At 37.8% G+C, this 23,145-nt stretch overlaps 2 protein-coding genes across 2 annotated transcripts; one reads left to right on the top strand and one right to left on the bottom strand.

The window, feature by feature from the left end:
• Positions 1 to 19,872: 19,872 nt before the first annotated feature.
• On the top strand, positions 19,873 to 21,553 carry LOC107185765 (the record flags this gene model as incomplete). Its single annotated transcript, XM_015573522.1, has 7 exons — positions 19,873 to 19,972; positions 20,043 to 20,229; positions 20,307 to 20,435; positions 20,496 to 20,681; positions 20,888 to 21,155; positions 21,235 to 21,424; positions 21,501 to 21,553. Coding segments are annotated over exons 1-7 (1,113 nt in total), but the record flags the coding sequence as incomplete, so codon positions are not given.
• Positions 21,554 to 21,643: 90 nt separating this feature from the next.
• LOC107185896 lies at positions 21,644 to 22,392 on the bottom strand. Its single transcript, XM_015573668.1, has 3 exons — positions 22,331 to 22,392; positions 22,026 to 22,164; positions 21,644 to 21,965 (listed from the first exon to the last, which is right to left on the bottom strand). Exons 2-3 carry the CDS (start codon positions 22,159 to 22,161, stop codon positions 21,733 to 21,735), a joined length of 369 nt encoding a protein of 122 aa, XP_015429154.1. The 5' UTR covers positions 22,162 to 22,164; positions 22,331 to 22,392; the 3' UTR covers positions 21,644 to 21,732.
• Positions 22,393 to 23,145: the final 753 nt, after the last annotated feature.

Below are 23,145 nucleotides of genomic sequence, written 5' to 3'. Positions count from 1 at the left end.
ATCCGAACCACTGTCTTTCTAGTTCTGGGCATAATTAGAGTGATTATTCTTTCGTTATATTTTTTCTTTCTCTCTCGTTTGCCTTTGACTGCCTGCTGATTCGCCCGTTTTTTTTTTTAATCGTTATCGCGTAGCTTTAAGTTTCAATCGGCGTCACGATTGTTTGTTTTACGTGTAAATACTCGACGACTGTGTTCTGCATTTTATCACTGCCTTTTTCTTCTTCTGTGTTCTTTTTAATAGTATCTTCTTTTTTTAGTCGTTCCTCTGCTTGTTCCTATCTAGCGGCATTTATGATTTGATTTACCTGGGTGGTGCAATTAAAATATACATTTTCGACGATCCATGCTTGCGTGTGATCGAAACAAAAGTAGCGTGTGTCGGAAATGACATTAAAAGATACAGCGCGAATGAAAATTGTTGTTCTCTCAGGGTCGATGCTTGTGTGTATTCGATACTATTAGCGTTTTTATTATTTTAACAGATACCGTAGGATTTTTAATACTTAAGGGGAGAATACTTCGTGAAATAGTCGATAATTGAGCTATACTTAATTAATATACTTACGATATAACTTTAGACGCGATCCAGTCGAGAGATTAAATATTAGGTTGTTGCATGTGAAACAATCCTCGAAGGTTCGTAGATTCTTTTTAAGACTGCATATATTTAATCATTTTTTAAATATCATTTTATCCTTCTGAGAAACGTGTGAAACGTCGCGTTACATTTTACACTGCGTTTGTTTTATTGTCCTTTTAGTGATTTGAACTTTTCAGTCGCCTTTGTTCATTTTTTTTTTAACCGATTAATTTTTAACCGTACACCTTTATCAGTGAATAGATCATCTCACTTTGGAGAAATCTCATATGGCCCTTTTTCAAGACACCATTTTGAGAAAATGGCGTCGGAAGTCCTAATCATGATTATTTCATGGATCTGTATTTATTTCAGATAGTTTGATTTATTCAGATGTTTCGCGGTAAATAATACAGAAAAAGAATTTTTTTATATTCTTAACATTTGCCGTAAGTTTCCAACTGGAAAAACCGATATTTTATACGCAGCAATTTCATGAAACAGTTTTATATGCAACAACTGTCACCCGAAACACAGTATTCGCATCACTAGACTCCGGACGTTTATGCAAATATAGATTTTTTCCGAATAATTTATAAAAGATTTGTTTACTTTATCAAGGGTTCTACCGGACTCCAAAATCAATAAAAACCTCGTCAACCCTCCTACGGCCTTCAGATGTTTTCTGACCCAGTAACACTTCATCTTTACAACCTTATTATGGTCCTCCAATATTTTCCGACCTAATTGTGTTCTTATTTCTTGAAAAACTTCTCTAAACTCGACAAAAATATCACTAACACGTATGCTCCTCCATATTATTACGTGTACCAATAATCTACTATTTTCTGCCAGAATCAATACTCCCGTCTAAGGAAACGAAAATAAACACACTATACTATCAATATTCATACTCAGCTCATAACAGCCTACACCAATTTACTGAGCTAAAGGCCATGAAGTTATTTTTACTTGGAACCACATTTGGCGTGTAATTTAAAAGACGACGGTTTATATATTAGTAAGCCTAATAAATCTGATCCGAGGGCCGTAGCCGAGCTAACCCGTATGAAGTCCAAACAAATGATAAAAGATACACAATTTCTTTTATACTTGTAAATATTCTTATTCGAAACGAAGAATTTATAAAAGGAAAACACGTTTTAACGTACCTTTTAAATAATCACGCTGTGCATGATTAATTTTTACATATTTCGATACTTTTATTGCTTGATCCACACAATTCGAATAATGTATCTTGTAAAATAGCGAAATGAATTTTCTGTAAGCTGTTTCTGAGTCCACGTCATACCGATTTCAAAAGTAAATCAGACTTTTATTTTAATATTCACGATTCGTCCTCTTACCCGAGTCTTTCTCGTGCCACACGATAGAATGGTTAAACCATATGCAATACCGATACACTGTCGACAGTGTCGTAAAGTATCACATAATTCTACAATTGTATAAAATCTGTAGTCCCCCTCTCATACGACGTTCAAAACACGGGGAAAAAATACACGACCGAAAAATGTGTTTTAACTGCTCCATCCCGTTACAAAGGATTCCACGGCGAGGAATCTGATCCATAGTAGCGATGAAACGATACATAACCAGAAGTAGTGATGGGACCAAGCTGAAAAACTTACAAGTATCAACCGATTCAGTGTCCAAGATTCGTATCTATTGCTCACCGTTGAACGAGCATGATTCGTCTCCATATCGCGCCTTGATCCCATCACTGGAATCGAAACGTGTCAGAACAATAAAAAATGGGCACGTTTACGTACAGCATTTAGATGTTTCCCGTACGGTAAAATTCCAGTGCGATGCATTTAATCGAATCGCATTTATCCCTCTGTCTGTCGAGAACGAACTGAAAAATCGCGTCGAAATTCGCTTGGGGCAATCTCTGTACGGTTGGTAGAATCGAGTATCGACGTGCGCGAATCACAGGGGCGCATCGGTGTCATGTGACCTCGCAGGCGACGCCCCCCTCTCCCCGGCACAATACGAGAATTCACGCTAATTTTAGTTACGACGGAACGAATAAGCGATTCGCGTGGAGAACGTGGACGCGTGGATGAACAACGATCGACGCGTGAGAGAAAGAGAATGAACGATAACGCGATGAATGAGAAGAGAGATATACAAGTGTGTTACCTCTTTATACATTAATGTTCGGGACCGCCGAGAAGCATGTAACGAGGGAGTGTCGCGTTTCTGTTCCTGGAATCGTTTGCCTGTCGATTACTCCGACCTGTTGCTCGAGCAGTCGCCACGATTCGAAGTCTCGTGACGACCCATCGATGCTTGCTGGATAATATGTAACGAATGAAATTAGCTGCCCTGAGAACCGTCGAAACATTGGTGACATTGATTTTTACAGTGAAATCGGTGGCCAACGAATCCGAGGTGAGATGCTTCCTACGGGCCTAAATAAACTTTAAAATAGTCCCGTCTAAAATTTTTGTGAAGAGGGTCATCCAGAGGTGTGAAAAACACTTGTGTGACTGCTTAGAAAAATTCTACGGGGTCGCTACATTTTGTCCAGCGGGTATGAAAAAGTATCTAGCTCTAGAGTCCGTGGTTCACGATCTGTGCAATCAGAGGTAAATGTAAAAAAAGACGTGACTACGGAAGGTAGTATTGTGGATGGAAGAAATATAGTATTTTCTAGGTATTAGATAGCTATTCGGGACTAACTACAAAATCCCATGATCGTCTAGATCTGGCTTGTTCACGATTGGGATCCCTAACGCGCTTTAGGCTACCTCCATGTGCTAAGGACAGTGGCAGAGAATCGACCTCAGAGTTGGTCAACAAAAGCTTTAGAACCGAGGTACCTTCCACCATTCTGTCACCCTTGAATCTCCTATTCTGCCTCCATTGCTACCCTTATTCTAATAGACACAATACAACTATTGTGCTGGGACTATCTATTCTCGGTGTAACGGATATAGCGACTTTTTTTGTCGTCCTTCACGTGGTCTGGTAAGCGGTACCCTCAACAGGTACAATTCGCCCAATGTCTTTATACCTCTTCAAGAAACATCTATTGGCTAGGGAGTCGGGACAAGTGGATTTGGATTGGTCAATTTAACGTTGTCGTCTGTACAAAATCTCGTCGCCAGAAGTCAGAAAGGATCCGTGCTTTAGTTTTGGGCCCGTTCGTGAACCGTAAACACTTGAGAATCCAACCGTGTGACATCCTAGAGTGTATTCATTAAACGCTTGTGTATTTGTTTCGCCGAGAATATGCGTTCCGTACAGTAGAGTTCGATGTCTAGAAGAGACAGAAGCGCGTAAGGGGTGTTCAATTGTGTGCAATGTGTGTCGTTGAGTGAGTCCAACGAAAATCATCGTATTTGTTCCATCGATAATGCGTGACGATGTGTCTGTTATCTGTGAAACGGTGTGAAAGGTCATACGCTTGGACCAGTCCGTAGAAGCGATGTGGACGCGTAGTATGACTAGCGAGAAGTAACGGAGGTCGCGGGACGAGTGTTCACAGGAGTTCCATTGTAGTTCCTTCAACTCGCGCAGCAGTCGAGTCACCGTATTCTGCATATTTACAACTCTAACGAAAAAAAAAAAAAATAAAAAGAGAAAACGTAAATAAGTTGGTTGTCAGTTGCGAAATGCATCTAGAAATACGAATCGTGAAGAAACGACTGAATAGTTGCGCGACTTGAAATTACTAAAGACGATGTCCACCCTAACGAGGGAATAATAAATACGCGAAAGGAATGAAAATAGCCAGGTAACGAGCGACAGGTACGATCCGTGGGGATCGAAACCGAAAGAGAAACAGAGGACAAAGCAAGCGAGGGGTTTGTTAAAAAGAGAAAAAAAAAACAAAATCGTGATACTGAACAGGATATCTTGTGATATGGAATTTAGGCGTACGTCGGGGTTTGCACCGACGAATATAGATGAATATATAAATAAATATAAATAATGAAGTGCGTATATAATTATATTACGTTGTAATGCTGAAAACCGGGGGGAAAAAAGGAGAAAAAAAAAAGTATTCACGATGGAGAAGAAACCGGCACGATTGTGTAAGAGCGCGTGCGTAGAGAGAGAGAGAGAGAGAGAGAGAGAGAGAGAAGTAGAGTCTAGATGCGTTACAAGGAGCGGGAAAGAACGACGGTCTCGTGAAAACGTTGCACGACACATGCATATATGGCTGTCATTCACGATTCCCTTTTCTTTCCACCCCCACACCCCCCTGATGTTTTGTCTTTTTATTTTGTATTTTGTGATTACAGCGATCGTTCGAAACGCCTCTTCGTAGGGTGTACGCCGCGGAAGAATGAAACTTTTCTATCGTATTCGTCGTTTTTTCGCGCGATCCAATATCGACAAGGTTGATACCATCGATTGTGATCGATGCCTCGAAACAGTATCGGCTCTCGATTTTCTTCGTTAGTACCGAGCAACGACGTGTGTATTGTTTACCGAAACCTAGTCCCCGCCACGAAATTTCAAATAATCGCGTGTTGCCTTTTGCAATACAGGGTGTTTCTGAAACAAGGTACCGAATTTTCGATGTGTATTCTACTCGGTGTGCTAATCGAGGAATGTTGTATAAACATAGATCCTTGAGTTGTGTGTTTCTTCGAGAGTCGCAAAGACAGTCCAAGTTCCGTGTTTGAGGAAATTTCCAATATGGCGGCCTTGAGCAAGAATACACACGTTGCAGTGCGTCGTTTTGAATTTACGAACTCTGGTTCAGGGATTACGTTTGTTGTGTCTGGAGTTGGCGAAATTATGGATGAATGAATCCTTGAAACACGAACACTTAATTAATTCTTCGACAAATACACGTTTACTAAGTATAGTCAATTTGGAGTACGAATGTGAACGGATAATTGCGACATAACCTCAGATACCGCGTTTATGCTGTCAATTTGAGGTACGAATGCGATCGGTTGACTTCGACATAATCTCAATTGCCGTTTCACGAGGAAACCTGACAGAATTTTTCCGTGTATATCGAGCATCTCGGAAAAAGGAGTGATTCACGATCGATGAAAAGGAATGACTCAAGGGAAACAGTGACTTCACGATGACGAAAGGTAGGCTCTATTGGAATAGGGTATTATTGTTGTACTGTTTCCGATGGTGTTATAACCTTCCTTAATAACTTTATACCGATTTCCTAAATTATCATATAAGCTGGATACAGGCCGGTTTCATAACACATGTGTCCCATTTCAGAGGGACAGGTAACAGAAATGATGAAAAAAAAATTCATATGAACATGTGTTTCACTCGGTTGTAGTCACTCAGTCATTTTTAGTACTCTAGTAATTTTGAAAGAACATTGATCGCAGCGTCTTGTAGCATGTGGATGGACACGTGACTGTCCCAAAGCTTGGTAAACAAAATTTAACGAGATGTTCTATCCGGAACGCGATGAAACCTGTCTAGGTATCGAAAATAGGATCTATGTTCATATGACATTTTTACGTAGAACGACCTCCCGTACAACGCGTTCAAATTTTATACGCTAATTCTGAATCTCCCTGTACACCGTATTCAATACGATCAATCGAAGTAGGGTATAATCATACAATTCGGTCCCTTATTTTAGAAACACACTGAACACTGCCACTTGTCTTCTCAACTGAAAGTTAAAGTCACCAAAAACACCCACTCACACACATACAACACAACAGACGCGCAACGGGTTCGAACATTCCGTCAGCCGAACCTGCAAAGCCAAATTTTGTCCAATGCCTGTTATAAAGTTATGGCTACAAGTTGCTATGAAAATAACTTTTTTTTTTATTTGCTATAAGCAACATATGCAGCAAATTGGTTTGCGCAAACCTTGTTCCGGTTTTGCTCTCAATTTGACATAGGTCATGTTGTAAGACTTTTTGCCAATTTGCTTTACCATTTTGTCAGCTGGCGTTGCCTGTAAAATCCAAGTCAAATGCGGAAACAGATGGCTCTGGTTTTTTAGACAACTTTTGTCCTTTATTGCTGGTTATTTGCTCGAAACTTGTACACAAATTGGTTATCAGGGTTGTTGACTTCTCCCGTTTTATTATTAATAAAGATGATCGATCTAGTTTACTTTCATTCGCATAATTTATCGATCACCGTACACATTACACGTTCACACACACACACACTACTTACTCCCGCTTTTGTTACTGTGATGAAACGTGTATGAAACGGACACGTTCGTTGTTGCCCATTGCAGCATCGGCTCAAAACTCCACTCTGTGTGTATAGTTGTCGACTGATCTCGAAGAAGATTGCGGAGAAATTCATTTATTCAGGATCCTATCGTACCGTCGAAGGATGCCTGATTACATGACGAAGCGATCTATTCTCTTCTTTTCCTGTTTTTTTTCCTTTTACTACCTACTATTATTACTATTGATTATTATAATTATTACTTATTGTAATTTTTTCTCGTTTTTTTTTTTTGTAATTACCGCTTCCTTTTTATCCCACTCGAAGAACGCCCCCTCCAGTGAGATTTAAGTGATAGCTTTAGGCTTTATAAAACGTAGACGGTGAGCGCGGAGACGGTTTCAAGGTCGATGCTTTAACTCAAGGTGAACGAGGGTGTGTTCCGATTGTCTTGAAGACGCGCGCGCGAAAGATTCACACGATAAAACGAAAATCGCGATGATCGAAAGAGAAAGTGCGCGATTCCACGGTTTTACCCATCTCGCTTGCTCGTTTTACTTCCAGTGCGTATCAGATCGAGATATCGTGCCTATTTCGTTCTGGTTGATCGCTGTCAAATCGAATCCCCTCGTCCTTTTTTTTCCTCCGTTTTGTCTTTAACCTCGTCCACTTTTACCGACATAAAGCATGTTCACCAGGTTAATAAATTCCGCGTAAGAAATAGGACGTGATGTTTTCGATCGTTGTTATTATCTAATCACAGTGTACCGTATACTTAACCCACTGTTTCCCAACGTACGGACGTACGCCCCACCGAGGGGCAATTTGAATATTTTGGGGAGCAGTTACCAAATCAGTAATATTCGTCACCTCATCGATAACAATTTTACCTATGTGCTTTTTTTTTTATTTGGAACAGCTGTTAATGTTAAATTCTTTCGAACATGGTTTAGTATTATGCTAGGGAGAACATAATCCAGAAATGTTGGGAAACACTGACTTAACACCTGGGATTATAATGACAAGTGAAACTCGTTGTGACGATTTTAACACTAAAAATTAAGATCAAAGTATGCAAACGTTGGTTCCAGTGCGTTTGGCAGTCTCTCAGAGTTCTCGTATAATCACAAATAGAGAAGATATTTAGATGGCTTGTTTTAAGCGGAACACCCTGTGTACTCGTTCGGTTAGATCGCTGCATGAATTTCCTCTTGAAATTCCTCCCTTTAATAACAAGAACATAATAATTCCGTGCGGTGGTTTGAAGTGCTAATAAAAAGAACAGGAAATTAAAAAAGAGGAAGAGAAAAGGTTTAAGGAAACCCATGAGGAAAAGGAAGGATCGTGCTGTCTCTATCTGTGTGTACATATAGATTTCTATATGTTTGCAACTCATGAGCGTTTGTACGATAATTAAAGGGTGCGTAATTAATCTCTGGGGACAGTGATTTATTGAAGTGATCAGCGTGGCGGTGGCTTCAAGTTCGTTGAACGCGGCCGCCCTCGTTCCGCGACCTTCCCTCTTTCGATCTTCCTCTTTTCGCTCTCTCTTCGCCGATCATTCTAAAAATCGAACGTGAAGAAACCTCGGTCCGTCTTCATCTCGACTTGAATCTTGAACGAAAGCATCGATTTTCAAAATTCCTGGTCGATTGTAAATCTACTTTTAAGCCACCGTGAAGCCCTGAAAATTTTTCATTTTTTTCGGATTTTTTTCCAATGAATGAAATATTCAACATAAATGAAGTGTTGTCTATTTTAACATCGTTTTCTGATAATCATTTTCAAAGATTTCTGTAGTACATTTGATACAACATACCTCATTTAATACGTATTAAAGGCGATGTTCGCATCGAACGATTAACGTCGAACGTCTGATGAGGATTTGTCTTAGACACTTATAGGATGCTTATTCACGATCAATAAGTTGAATTCTCATTAAAATTCCTACACTGCTGTTTCTGAACAAAAAATCACCTGGTTAATTCACCCTCATTCATCCTCATTTTCCTAACTTAATTTTGCCCCTCGGTGTCAAATTGACACAGTCTGAAAAAATTAATATAACGAAAGCAATTCTTTAAAATAAAAGTCAGGGAGACTAAGCTAAATATACCTACACACGACAGAATAGCATAATTTCTTAGGACGAAGAATGTCTCAAATCGACACAAGGGACGGATAAAGGTTAATTCCAATCGCTACGAAAATCGTACAAATTTACAAATAATGTTTCCTAATAGTACCAGGCAGTAATAGTAGTCTAATAATCATTTGAAAATCGCAAGGAACACACCCGAATCGCATGGAAGTCTACATCAGAAAAGGGAGGATTAATAACCAATGAATATCGTTTAACGATAGTTTGTAATCGATTTAAATCGTATTAGATATCGAACGAAGATCAGTAAACTGGTCGAGTATTAACGAGAACAAAAATGAGAAAACAATGAACGAGGAACAAGCGAAAACGAGAGTGGGATAGGTTATGGATCGTCCGTTGGGTATTCTCTCGTTTTGCTGTCACGACGATGGAGGAACTGGTGGATTTCGATGAGTATTTATTTCTTCGCTCCGCGCGCACCTCTCTTCCGGGGTGGGAACGACGGATTGATCGCGGCGCCGTGCCGTATCACGACCTTTATTTCACGTCCAACGAAGCGTGCGTTTTTATTCGCTGCGAAACGTACACCGCGCCGTGTATTTTATTTTCTGGTCTACAGCTCACGCCAGGGCATATAACCGGCAGACCCAACTCGCATATTTAACTGGGAATTCCGAGTTAAAAATGTTGTACGCATCAATGATCTGCTTCGATTTGTAAAAATATTGTTGAACTTTGTCAAAAGTAGAATATCATAGGCATCTTCTCATTAGAAGACTTCAGAGTTCGTTGTATAATTACTGAAACCTTACAAGTGAAAAAGCATGGTGGCCATCTTTGTTCAGGATATGTGAATCACCTGAAGCAAACCTGAAAGCAAAAGACTTGGGTTCAAATTCCAGGTCCCGATTAGCTGATTTCTTTTTCTCCTACAATGGTAGGTAGTTCCGTAAAGTGCCAGGTTAAACACAGGACACGTCATAAAGAAAACCACGTGACTCTTGCAGGGCCGTTAGTTAGTTAGTTAATTCACATTGCTCCCCCAGGAGAGGCTTGCAAAAAAATTTCGTCAGCCTTTTGCAATCTTCATTTGACTATTGCACTGTTAATTAAAAGAAGAAATAGTATCGCTGTAACTCTTTAACAAATCGAAATAGATCTGCAGTATACATGTTTGGCTCAGGAAAACTCGACAAACATGTTGTGAAAGAAGTTTCTCGAAGTTTATCCCTGGAACAAAAGGTCAAATTGTTCTCCAGAAACGGGTCTACTACTCTGAGATGTTCGAGCGGAATGAAAATATAAAAAAAAGAAAATTACACCACGGTCGAATTAATCGAATACAGCGACAAAGCTTTCTGCCCCCCCCCCTCCCGCGCACTGTACCAAACGTTTTTACGCGACGAATCGCAGGACCGTGCTACCTTCTGACGCGAACACCTATCCGCGTGCGCATGAATGAGAATCGATGTATCTATACCGTTTCGCGACCGAACGATCACGTGTCCCAGTTCGATAAAATACACGGCGCACACGATTACCGAGATTGATTGCCTCGTCGCGAACCTGAGGGGATTCTCTGTATCGAATACACCGAGATGGAAAGAAAAACAAAAGGGAGCAGTAATCGTGGAAAGCACGTGCCTGCCGTTAGAATCTTGTATAAACCACTGAAATATTCATGATGTTCCGTGCAGAATCGAAATACATACAGTAAATCACCGATGAGTGTTCGAAAAGTCCTGGGAACTGAGTGTTCAGACGTCATCTCTACCACTGGGCGTTTGATTGGTTCGACGGGGGATCCTCCCAGTGGTGGACATGACGCCTGAACACTCAGTGCCAAAGACACTTCGAACACTCATCGATAATTTACTGTATTAGAAAGAGTATCAACAACTTTCGATATTGCCCTCTCTTGTGTCGATTTGATATCCCCTGTTGGGGCGTGCGCAGTCTATTATATGTGTCTATGAAACACACAGAGAATCCTAACCTAACTCCTAGAACCCCCAATTTCACGATACACCCGTTTCGCGTGTACCGTCTTCGCGATGACGAAGGTGTGTGTTTGTTCCCCACGACGATGTTTTTACACTTTAGTCCTCTTACTTTTAATTACAATTATCGATGCTCGTTAATTTTTTTTTATTAGTCTTACCCGCTTAAGGTCTTTTCTATATTCTCTAATCGTAAGTCGCGTTGCGAGTCGTCTTTGCTCGACCCCCACGCGCCGCCGCTGCTGCAACAGTGTGAACGAGAAAGATGAATGTCCTGTCTGTCCTTCCTTACGTGCATTTTGAGCGTCCTTGGCGAAGTGCGGGAGAGAATAAAATATAGTCTTTCATGCGTCGCGATATTTTAATCCTGTCCATCATCCATTCACACACCGCATAAATTGTATTATAATTCCTCGAATTATACACGTATACATATATATACTTATGAGCGTCTGTATTCGATTGTGTACCTCGATTTGTACATATATACATATATAACTATATTAAAAGGAGAAATAAGAATTGATCACACACCCCCCGATGGAGGAAAGTCTCGTGAAGCGAAGCGGCCGAGTTCAGTGCGTTTCCGGTGTATACCCCCTTTGGTCGCGTATTTCGGATCGGTTGCAGCGGCAGCGATCGGGTTGATACGCGAGAATCCGCAAATTCCAGGTGTAAGTTTTTTTAAGGGAATACTTGAATTTGTTAACTGAAAACGTAAAGGTCTACTTCACATCAGTGAAACTACGGATCCTTGCTGACAATGGTTAGATATTAACTGACGACAGAATGTGACGCACTTTTAAAATGAATGTTGGGACACACCGATGCAACACTGAGCGTTAAAGGGTGAAAGACTCCAATGTCCTGTATTTTCCAAATTCAGCTACGTTGTAAATGCACAAAATCCTTAATCCATTGATCAAAATCGAAAGATCGTTCTGTGAACAGGCAAAGATTAAATTCAATTTAACGTGCAAATAACGTACGTGCTAACATAACCTACAAACTGACGCTAAACACTACAGTTCGAAATCTTTCATTGACAGTCTCAACTCGCTGTTTTTTTTTTTTTAAATTTATTTTCATCTCGAATTTCTCCGTGGAAACAGCAGATTGACGCGCGTCAGCCCATCCATCTTCATCGACTCGCTCGTGTCCGATGACCGCTTCCTTCCCCATCGGCATCAACTTTACTCGCTAAGTTCTCTCGTAGGGTTAAAAAACTGCGGTTTCTTAAACGACAATGCAACGTTTTGATCTCTTTTACTCGTACATACATCGCTAGAGATACTACGAGGATAACGTAATTGTAATTGTAATACGCGGAGAGTCGTGCTCGTTGCGTCCACCATTTTTCTCATACGGTCTCGCCCTCTCCTCGTCGTTGTGCTCGCGAACGATTACGTGGATGTGGCGAAGCAGGGGGGCGAGAAATCGGGGCAAGTCGTCGTGCATCGGCCAAGGGGGTTACAATTTATTAGGGTGGTCCCGTTATTCATGGTACAGCATAGAGGATGATTTTTCATGAGAAAGTGCGTCTGAAGTTTGGAGTAGAGTTTATGCAAGTTTACTGTTCCATAAGATCGTGCTTTGTCGTCACCATATTGTATTATTATACACAATCATCACTTGACTATTGCACTGTTAATTATAAAAAAAGAAATAGTATCGCAGTTGTCGTCACCATATTGTATTATTATACTTTCACTTGGAAAATATAAAAAAATATAAAGGTTTTAATATACTTTAACAGTAGTTATGTGTAAAAAATTGTGACATCTCTGTGTCGATAACAGTCGACTTGCCAAGAAAAATTCGAAAAGTAAGAGGTATAATAGTTGTTATTAAAAATATTAATTTCAGTTCAGGACAAAATTGATCATACCACATATAGCTTTTTACCAAAAACTGGAAATTTTCGAATTTTTAGCAGATAACGTAGGCATTGCAATAAATTTTATTTTGCACTTTGGACATTGTTCTCTTGAAAGATCAACCTCTGTTCGGCTGTATCAGTAATGGCAAACCACCCTACATAAATAGGCGTTAAGTGCATACGAATGATACGATTACTGAGCGTTCGTACGACGTGCATAGGCATGTACACGTAAGAAGCACACACGTATACATAAAAAACAGAGAGAGACACACAAGACACGCGCGAAACATCGTGTCATCCCCGCCCATTGGAAACAACTCTCCCCCCTTCCTCGAACCACCGAACGTGAAAAACCGTAATTGTAACGCATTCTCGCCACGAGCCACGAAAGCGTGAAACTGATTTTTTAAAAAGAACTGCTCTGACTTGATTAAGAAACGAAATAAACGCTGCTTAAGACAGTTAACCGATGTTTCGCTTCCTTCCTTGTAATTTTAGCGGGGGAAAAATGGTAAGGGTGAGAAAAGTATACATATATTGATTGTCCTCAAACTTTTGTATTTCAAATTATTGGAAAAATTATTCTTTTGACAAGTTAACAAATAAGAGGATATCGATTATTTGAAATACGAAGTAAAAATTTTATTTAAACCGATGAACTTTTCACATTGTTTTATCGATTTTATTTCAAGAATAGTGTCGAAACAGTATGCTTGTTTTGTATTAAGATCGTACATAGTATATCATTCTCAAATGATGTTTCAAATTAATTGTTTTATGGAAACTGATAAATAATTTTCAGTTGTAGACACGGCACTTTAACACTAGAACTACCGACGGTAATCGTATATCTATTTCTATCAAATCGATAAACATGACGAACTTTTGAAAATATACAAATCTATAAGCTAATTAATTTCTGCAATTTGGTACTGCAATAAAAATTGTAAAAGATCTGACAAATGCATTGTTATAACATTCGTAACTATCACATTGACAATTTATAACTATCATTATAAGAGTATTCTAACCAGACCGTTTTAGGTAGTTCTAGAGTTAAAAACGTTAATCTTCAAGTCTATTAAAAAAAAACTTACTAACCAATTTTTTATGCATTATCCATTGTCCCAAACTCTTTATTCAGGTAATAAATTTGCCCATCTTCGTATCGCACCAATGTAGACTCAATCGTCCTTGTGAATCGTACCGAAAAATTCAAAACAAAAAGCACACCAACTTACTCCTTCTACTATTTTTTCTTTCGTCGGTCGATAATCTTTTACCGCGAATTTATGGGCGAATTTATTTCCGGTGAAAGGAAATCGACGGAAATGAATTGTACGAGCTTTATGAAGTGCTTCGCGAACGAGTGAAAACGACGAATTTGAAAAAGAAAACAAGAAATAAAGAAAGAGGTACGCTACATACGACAGTACTGTGACATCTGGAAAGAGAGAAAGAGAGAGAAACCGCGGGCGTCCTGCCAAAACATTAAATCGACGGTGCACGTCATTGACGAGAAATTTCCGTCCGAAAAATTCGGCGACCAACCCAATGGATCCTGGGTGCTCGAACTCTTTTCGAGCCGGTTCGAGTGGACGTGTCTGATCGATTAGAAAACAGGAACGCGCACGAACAATCGGCCGCGTCATCGACGGGCATCTAAAACAGAGAAACTCAGTTTGTACGTGGATTATGCATTCAGACGTCCTTTCGGGTCATTCCAATAGAGGCGTAAATCAACGAAGGAGCCATCGTCCTGAATACGATCCGCTGTTCCTTGATGTTCGTCGCTTGGTTCCCACCTACTTCCGGTTCCTCTCCAATTTATACAGAGTGTTCCATTTAAATTGATCCATTTGAACATCTCCGAGAAATGTTTCAGACAAAAGGTACATGGAATCAGGGGGCACTCAGAAGTCAATCATTGTAAGTAACTTTTTCATTAAAAATGACTTGTGTCGTCTAGATACACTTTCATTGTTTATTTTGTACGGAACCAGTTTTAATATGTATGTATCGTATATACACGAATCCTTTCTTATTTGTTAATAGCATATATTACTTTTTACTGTCCATCTTCTAAACCATTATCTCTGTTGACTTACTTTGTAACTTACACTGATTGGCTTCTGAGCCCTCTATATGAAAGTCAGTTTTCTTTTTTTTTAAATAGAATCGTATATTTTTTAATGCATTAATTCGCCACAAGTAGCTTAGTACTTTATGTAGGGAATAACAAGTACAATCATGTTGTATACTAAAGAATATACGATTCTATTTAAAAAAAAAAAAGTTGACCTTCATATGACCGCCATGCGTCCACGTAGAAAAAAATTACATTAGAAAGTTATGCACCCTGATCCGTTTAATGTTTGTCTGAAACATTTTTTAATATTGTCAATAGTTTCGAAGATAATCGAGTAGATCGATTTAAATGGGACACCTTGTATAGTTGAGGAGACAGATAGCTTTCCATCCACTCGCGTCTCATCCCCTTTTCGAACGCACACCGCTGGATAATAATAATTATGCCCGACGATAATAAGCGTCGTCTGTTCAGACATGGATCACCGAAACGAGATGCAGGTAGGTTCATTGACCAATTAATTAATTGGCTTTAGCTCATTATTTCACCTATGGTTTCTGTTCGGTCGTACAGACAGTCACTGAAGCATTTTTAGTAGGAATGGGTTTCTGGAACCGTTGAAAACGTCGAAATCCAAGAAAGTTTCAAGAATTCGAAACTGCACTTTTATCGTGATTCGAAACTCTCGAAACCTAGGTGTAGAAAGAAAATATTAAATCGATGAATAAGTGCCGAATATTCGGTACGAGGTTACGGATATAAAACATAAGTAGATCAGCGATCGATCGTGATCGTAGAAGTAAATACAAGTCAAGAGCATGGTGACTCGTAAGAGCTTGACTCGGTTTTTTCAAATTTTATTTTTCAATTACGTATTATTGTTCTGCTGAGCCAATTAAAGAGAAAATTATAATGTTATGTTGATTCTTTGTAAATATAAGCTGCGTTTTAATGATTTCGTGTCCTTCACTATTCACAATTCTACTTAATTTATTTCTGGTACAACTTCACCCCAGCGTTGTTACGTTTAACCCCAAGGTGGGGCAAAGGGTTAAAAATCTGGCTCGGTGGATGCCCATAAGCGCATAAAATCCCCAGTCAGCTCATTATTTCCGTAACAGACCCAACAATAATGAGCAGAGCTCCATAGTTTGCTGATTCAATAACCAACTCAGCCAGGTGTCCCGTTTCAGGCGCACCACCCCGTGTACAACCCCCATCAGAATTTATGCGCGCACTCGATACCTGTATCGAGAGCCTCGATAAGCGAATTTCCCGATCGTTGATTCATCATTCACGACCTTCCTCATCGACGAGAGCACCCCGTTATTGTAATTCCACGACCATCCGCGTTATCGTATCGCTGCACCGATTCCGATTCTTCTTCGGGTGAGTTTCGAGGGTTAATTAATCATAGTATCCGGCGTGTCCGTCTACTGGTTACTCCGCGGGCCAGCAAACGAAGTCGTTAATCATTGACACACTGCATAGGGTGGTCGTCATCGATTTTCGTCGCGACGCCCAAGTGTGTCATACTTTATCTCTGTGGCGCGCGTATTTTCCATCCTTGAGCGTTTCGATTTTGCGGGAGCTAATCGTAACCCTAAACTTGAATATCAAGATATAAAATTAAATCGAAATATTCGGAGTAACATGTAGTTGTGTTTTTGTATTCTAGTCAGTTTCACTACTATCATCAATCCAGCAAGATAGAAACGAATTTCGACGACTGCGCGCCATTTTCGAAAACATAGTTTCGAAAAAAAAACGCGTTTAAACAGGCTGTAACTTCTTAATTTTTGGGAATTCGAGTCTCAAATGTTCAGATCATATTTTTGAAATGTTGTACCTTCGATTTATCTAACAAACATTTATTGAGAATCCCCCCTTAAGTATTCTGATTTCGCGGGAGCAACGTTGCCGCGCAGCCGCCTGGTTTTTCGCCACATCCTCGAGAGGAACCGGAAGATGGGACAGAGATCGGATTGCAATTATCCGACATTGACTGTTTTCCGGGTGGCGCATTTATTTTTAATCGGCCATTGTACACGGGTTTACGTGGATGACGTCAAGCAGCCTAGGCGTGGATGTTGCGCTTCTGTACACTTCGGCAAACCGCCAGTGTATACTGGTGATCGATCGATCACCCTCCCCTCTCGTCGTTCTCGATCGTACCTAAGTAAATAATTCTCTCTCTCCACCCTTCCACTGAGCAACCACAGCTTAGAAATTTCTGCTGCGGGCTTCGATCATTCGTTCGACCGATATTTTGCATCACTAGATGGCCCCGTTTTGAAAGCCCCGTTCAAATGACTGGCAGGCTTCGTCATTCCTAAGGATCTTCTCATGTTAGGAGGCTTCTTTTGGAAACTTTACAACGAACAGACTCTGACTTTTGAAGTTTCATACATTTCCAAAGCGTATATCCGAAAATCGTGTAAGGTGGATTATATGTGTTCCCTGAAATTATTAACCTTCGTGGAGGATCCTCTATTCTCGGAGGTAGCAGATAGGCTTCTTTTTGGAAACCTTGTTGAGGAACATCAAACATTTGGGAACTCATAAATTTTGAAACTTTGCACATTTTCTCTCCATATTTCCAAAAATATGTGGAACATAAAGATGATTTAAGTGTTTTTTACAGTCATTACGCCCTTCAGAGGATCCTCCATCCTCGGTGGCAGCAAGATAAGGGAATTGAGGAACTTTTTTGAGATACAAACTATGAGCCTGATAAATTTAAAACTTTATACATTTACTCTCTATATTTTTCAGAGTTGTTAATCCTTTGCAACTGGATTTTGTTTATTAATGAACTGCATTTTGTGATAAAACATTCCTGTCTGAATACAGGCATCTTATTCCAGTAAAAGATAGAGAAAACAAATAGTTATCTTTAAAGCAAAATCTAGAAACCATACATTTTTTTTTAAAATAATACATATAACAAGTTGGATAAAGAATAAGAATTATGTTATCATTATCGTTACATTCATTTCGAGCAGCTTTGCTACCCCAAAAAGACTGAATAACACGCATTCGTACAAAAAAGTAAAGGTGGTCTTATTTCCTAACAAAAGAAACTATTCCGACGCTTTTAATTATTGTAATTGATTGGCAGCTGAAAACAAATTTTCTGTCAGCCACTTCCAACTGGATTCAGTGATCGCTATCGCAATGAACACCTTGTATATCGTATTGTGTTGTTGTCAACGCGTAATAACTAACAATCTACCCAAAAACTATCGATAGAGTCGTCCCCAAGAATACGCTTCATCATCGGGTAGCGGCGTCAACGCACGCGCGGATAACTTTTTCACCCGCTGCTGCGCGCCGCGTCTCGTCGGGCAGCACGTTCGAACAATGATCTCGTGGGCTGTTTCGATGTTCGCCGGAGCATAAACCGGTCTTTAAGGGACGCGAACGAGGATCGTCCGAAGTCCGAACCCGTGTCACTTGTTCCCTGTCCTAGTGCCCACCACTTATTTTCGCTCCGTCCGAATCCAACGGCAAAAGTTAGGTACTGGCCGGCAGCCAGCGGCGCGTTGTCTTTTTACAATCGCGTTGTTCATTTTGGACGGATCTCCGTTTTGATAAAATAACGAGTGACTTGCATACGGAGCCGGCGGACCCTCGAATTAATGTTGTGCACGCCCCTTGTTGTTTCCTGAAGACGATCTCGGACCTCGGAGGAAACAACTTTCGGTTTGAACCTCACTAGACTACGAATCTAAATATCGTTTATTTATCTTCATTTCATAGTAATACACTGTACATATTATTCATAGAGATAGGAATTAAACGGAATTTTAATTTGTGTCAAGGATTTTTATAGATTCAAGGTTAAACACTATTGTATTCCATTGTAGTTTTTGTTTTATTATACTTTACAGACTCATATAGATGTATCCAATACGTGGTTTAACTACTATTCTTAATTTTTAAAGATTTATATGGGAAATTTTCTTTGAAAAGGAACAGCTGACTAACTATTGTATCATATTTTATCTGACAGACTATCGCTAATTTATTGAACTATTTATCGTTTTTCATTATATTTAATGATCTTGTGTATTTAGTTTAGTTCAGATTTTTTTTAAATTTAAAGAACGTCAGTGCGTGTTTATGTACGTTTGAAAGTAGTAATGAAATCGACCGTCAGATGGCACATGAAGTGGAAGACGTTTTCTTTTGACGTTACTGTGCATTCTATGCTTGAATAAGAGCATTTTATTCGTTGCTTGAAAAGAATCCGAATGGAATAAGGAATTTTCAGAGAAATCATTTTCAATCTGGAACTGTTCGTTTTATTTGTAGAAATTGACAAACAACATAGATTTCTTTATCATATGTAACCTATATTGTATATATCCATTAAATTACATAACTTCCATAAAATGCAGTTGAGGAACCGCCTTAATACTAATAACGCCTTAGCGATTACAAATCAGCGCGCTCCAAACACTTTCATTCTTTCGTACGTAACTGTCATAGAATTTTAAATGCATGTGCTCCAATAATCTCTGTATTTTGCGAGTTATACAAATAATGACCTTAAATAATGACTTAATAATGACCTTCATTTATGAAACCAATGTTACTATCACCTGTTGAATATTAATATTCAAAATAAATGAATTCAATTCTAAAATAAATGAAAACAACAAGATGTAGTGTTGTGTTAAGTACGAAAATTTAACGGTAACAATTAGACCACGGATGTTTATGCCAATATAAATATTTATGGACTGATTTACAGAAAGTGGATTCAAACATAAATTTCTCTACTCTGTTGAAAATTCTACTAATTATAATAAAATTAAAATCTCAATAAACGTCATCAAACTTTTAACTGTACTAATGTCTGAATGATCAGAATAATAACAAAATTTTGTAATTTCTGCATCAATGAATGTTTGTGTGTAATTTAACACAAAATTATTTGTTTTCATTGGCCAGTGATGTAATCGTTTTCACAATATGTAATTAAAATAATTATTAAAATGAAGTACTAGCAGTGAATGGATAGAGTGGTTATACTAAGTGGTACATATTATATATAATGATTCGTTTTGCATTGTTTCTTATTTTATATTTCCTTGTAATTGATGGAAATGAAATATTGAAAGATCTAGGAGAGAAACAGTATAAGATGATAAGAGGTAGTTCATATGCACTAGAATTTCTAAAAATATATTTGGACCGTATTATTTAATATTATAATTCTTTCAGCTAAATCTTCTGTATCACAGCATGGTACATGTTGGCATAATGCTATTAATACAATGAAAATTAACTGTAATAATTTAAGAGATGTAGAGCATTCTCTCCTTGCTCTGAGGTTGACGTATTGTTTTTTAGAAGATTCAGGACATGAAACTTATGATTGCCATCTCAGTAGCTCAGAAACCGAAAGACGGTAAACTGTTGTGTTACCTAGTAATAGATGCATTTACCTGGTTCAGTTTTAATCTAATACACATATTAAATTTGCAGGGAATGCATCAATAATATGTCTGACAGGGCATTTAATGTTTATAATGAATTTTATATACACACTACGCACATGTGCTTTTATCTGAATTATGAAGCTTGGCAAGCTGAAACTGATAACACCATTAAACAGTAAGTTTTGTGTGACTAACTAAAGTCTATTCTAAATTAATTTATATTTAATGTGAATAGATTGTATGAAGCTTCTTCAAGAATGAAAGATCAATTATTAGAAGCTTCAGAAATGCAAGGAGTTATGTTAGAAAGTCAAAAGGAAAGTTTAAAAATACAAAGTGAACTTTTAGACCATGGGAAAGAACTTGGTACAATATTGAAATCTTCATCCGAGAGTGTTAACAATATGGTAAAAGATTTTAAGTAAGTTTCTAGGGTATATTATGAGTTAGTCGTATAAAAAATTTGATTAGTTTACACAGATGGAGCTTTATTTTATCTGTATATATGTTGCATGTGGAGATACAATTTTCACATACTCATCAACTATAGTATGTATTTTTAAAATAAATCCAGGTTCATCATTCCAATGAATTATTAGAAAAATTTGATATTACTATTAATTACAGAGAAACGGCAAAAAATCAAATGGAATTATTGTTCGAGATCTTTTCATACTTACGTACTTTTCAAAACTGGATTATAGGTGAAGTTTCATGGTTTCAGTCTATCATGTATTATACAGTTAGTTGCATTTTGTGTGCACTGTTTAGTTCTTCTAAAAGAACAGTGGATGCTAGAATAACACTCTTCACAATTTTAAGCATGAATGTGATAGTAGAACGAATGTTAGTTCAATATTATGGTAACAGTATACCACATTCTGATGACAGTAAGGTAACATGAAACTAATTTTATGAATATGTTATTAATTTATTACTTCAAATTCGAGGAAGACAGTTATTATTTGATTTAGGAAAACTTGATAAGTACAACATGGATGTACAGAAAAATTGCCCTTACTTTATGTATAATTACATTGTTCTACATATACTACAATTATAAAGATGAACAAGTGGAAAATTATAAAGTATTAAAACGTATTGAACATCAGTTAAATTCTATCCAAGAAGTTACACCCATTTGTACTACTGATCATTCACCACGTATGTACAACCATGTCTAATCAATATCTGTTATAGGATAGAAATTCAAACTACCTTTATTTATTTCTATACACAGGTTGTTCTACCAGATTGGCTCTCAAACGTTTGCAGTCACAATTAAATAAACAAAATAAAATGGAAAATTTTTCATAATTTACTTTATGTATTAAATTATTGCACTTAATTTATTAAAATGTATTGAAGAAGATAAGTGAAAGATCAAGAATTTAATTGTAAAAAAGGATTGTAACTTTTACTACAATATATTTATATACACAATGACCTTACAGTACATACTTTGGTAATACTTAAACATTTGGATATTTATGCAGAAGATAAGTAACTTGAGTATTTGTGAAAGTCTTAGCATTAGGCTTTGGAACTTCCAGTTTTCGTGCCACTTTCTGCTCTTCCATATGTTCTGTATAATTCTTCATGCATTCTTGCAAGCTTTTAATTTGGTTACCGCATAGCTGATTTTCAAAATTACTATCATTTAAGCACGTAAAAAGTAATGTCATTTCGTATAAACAATTCTGTTCTGAAATTTATAAAAAAATATTAAAAAAGATCGTGATACATTGTACAATATAAAACTTACCAGACGACTTACGCGCCGCTCCCTGGACAGAATCTTTTAACGATAAAGGAAGATATTCTCTAAATGGTACTTTTTTTATATCTTGGGCTACCCTTGCGTGCTGTCTTCTACGCCATAAATAATGCGTAAGTTTCATTTTCTAAGGGGAAAAAAGAGTCAACGATTAAGGATTTCAGGTTAAGAAAGAAAAAACTGAAATTTGAAAATAAGGCACAATCATTAACATGATTCTGTTGGTTACTGTAAAATACTACTTAAGTGAAGAACACTACTTAAAATATTTTTTTACTAAATAAGTTACTTACACGGCCGTATAACTTTTGCAATAGTTACATCGAATAATGTTTTTTTGGTAGATGGCGCTGTCATCGACACTTAAATGTGTTCAGTAAATGAAAGGTCAATTGTTTGTAGTCAGCAATTGTTTGACAACGTTAACAAATACGAAATGATTGTAAAGCATTACTTATAGTATTCTAGAAATATGTAAAATATTATTTTCTCATAATATCAATTTACTTGTATATCAATTTACTAGTATACATGAAAATTATACAATAAATAATTTAGAAAGAATTTTCAAAAGAGTTACAGCAATTTAAATGAATTATCAAATATTATATGTAAGATGGAATCGTGAGTCTAATTCGCAAAATAAATGAAAGTATGGGTAACTATTCATCATCGGTTGATCGAAATGGAGGGGAAGCGAAGACTTCGATGAAATGAAGGGGTCTTTATGAACAGTATTTCAAAATGCCAGTTGATCAGTGTGGATCAGTGTCGCGTATACCATCGCCTTGCTTTTTTATGCTTAACCTCAACTTTGTACATAGGAGGAAGTGATACATGATAGTGTCATTTTGACGGTAGTTGAAATACTTCTTAAAACATATACATAGCGTGTTGTCGCTGAAGACGTAGGATTGCTTTGAAATAATCTATAAGGTTGTCAATCAAATATTTGATCTTCCATATTCTTCTACCTACATCTACGATGGAGAGAGTTAGGAGTAAGTTCAATATTTTTTAACATTAACAATTTATCATTAGACCGCGGATTTTATGTATTCATAATTGACGCAGTATGCAAAATTCAAAAAAGAAAAGAAATCATGAT

This window comes from Dufourea novaeangliae, unplaced genomic scaffold (genome assembly GCF_001272555.1).
Source record: "Dufourea novaeangliae isolate 0120121106 unplaced genomic scaffold, ASM127255v1 scaffold56, whole genome shotgun sequence".
NCBI lineage: Eukaryota > Metazoa > Arthropoda > Insecta > Hymenoptera > Halictidae > Dufourea > Dufourea novaeangliae.
This window is presented reverse-complemented; position numbering and strand designations above follow the sequence as displayed.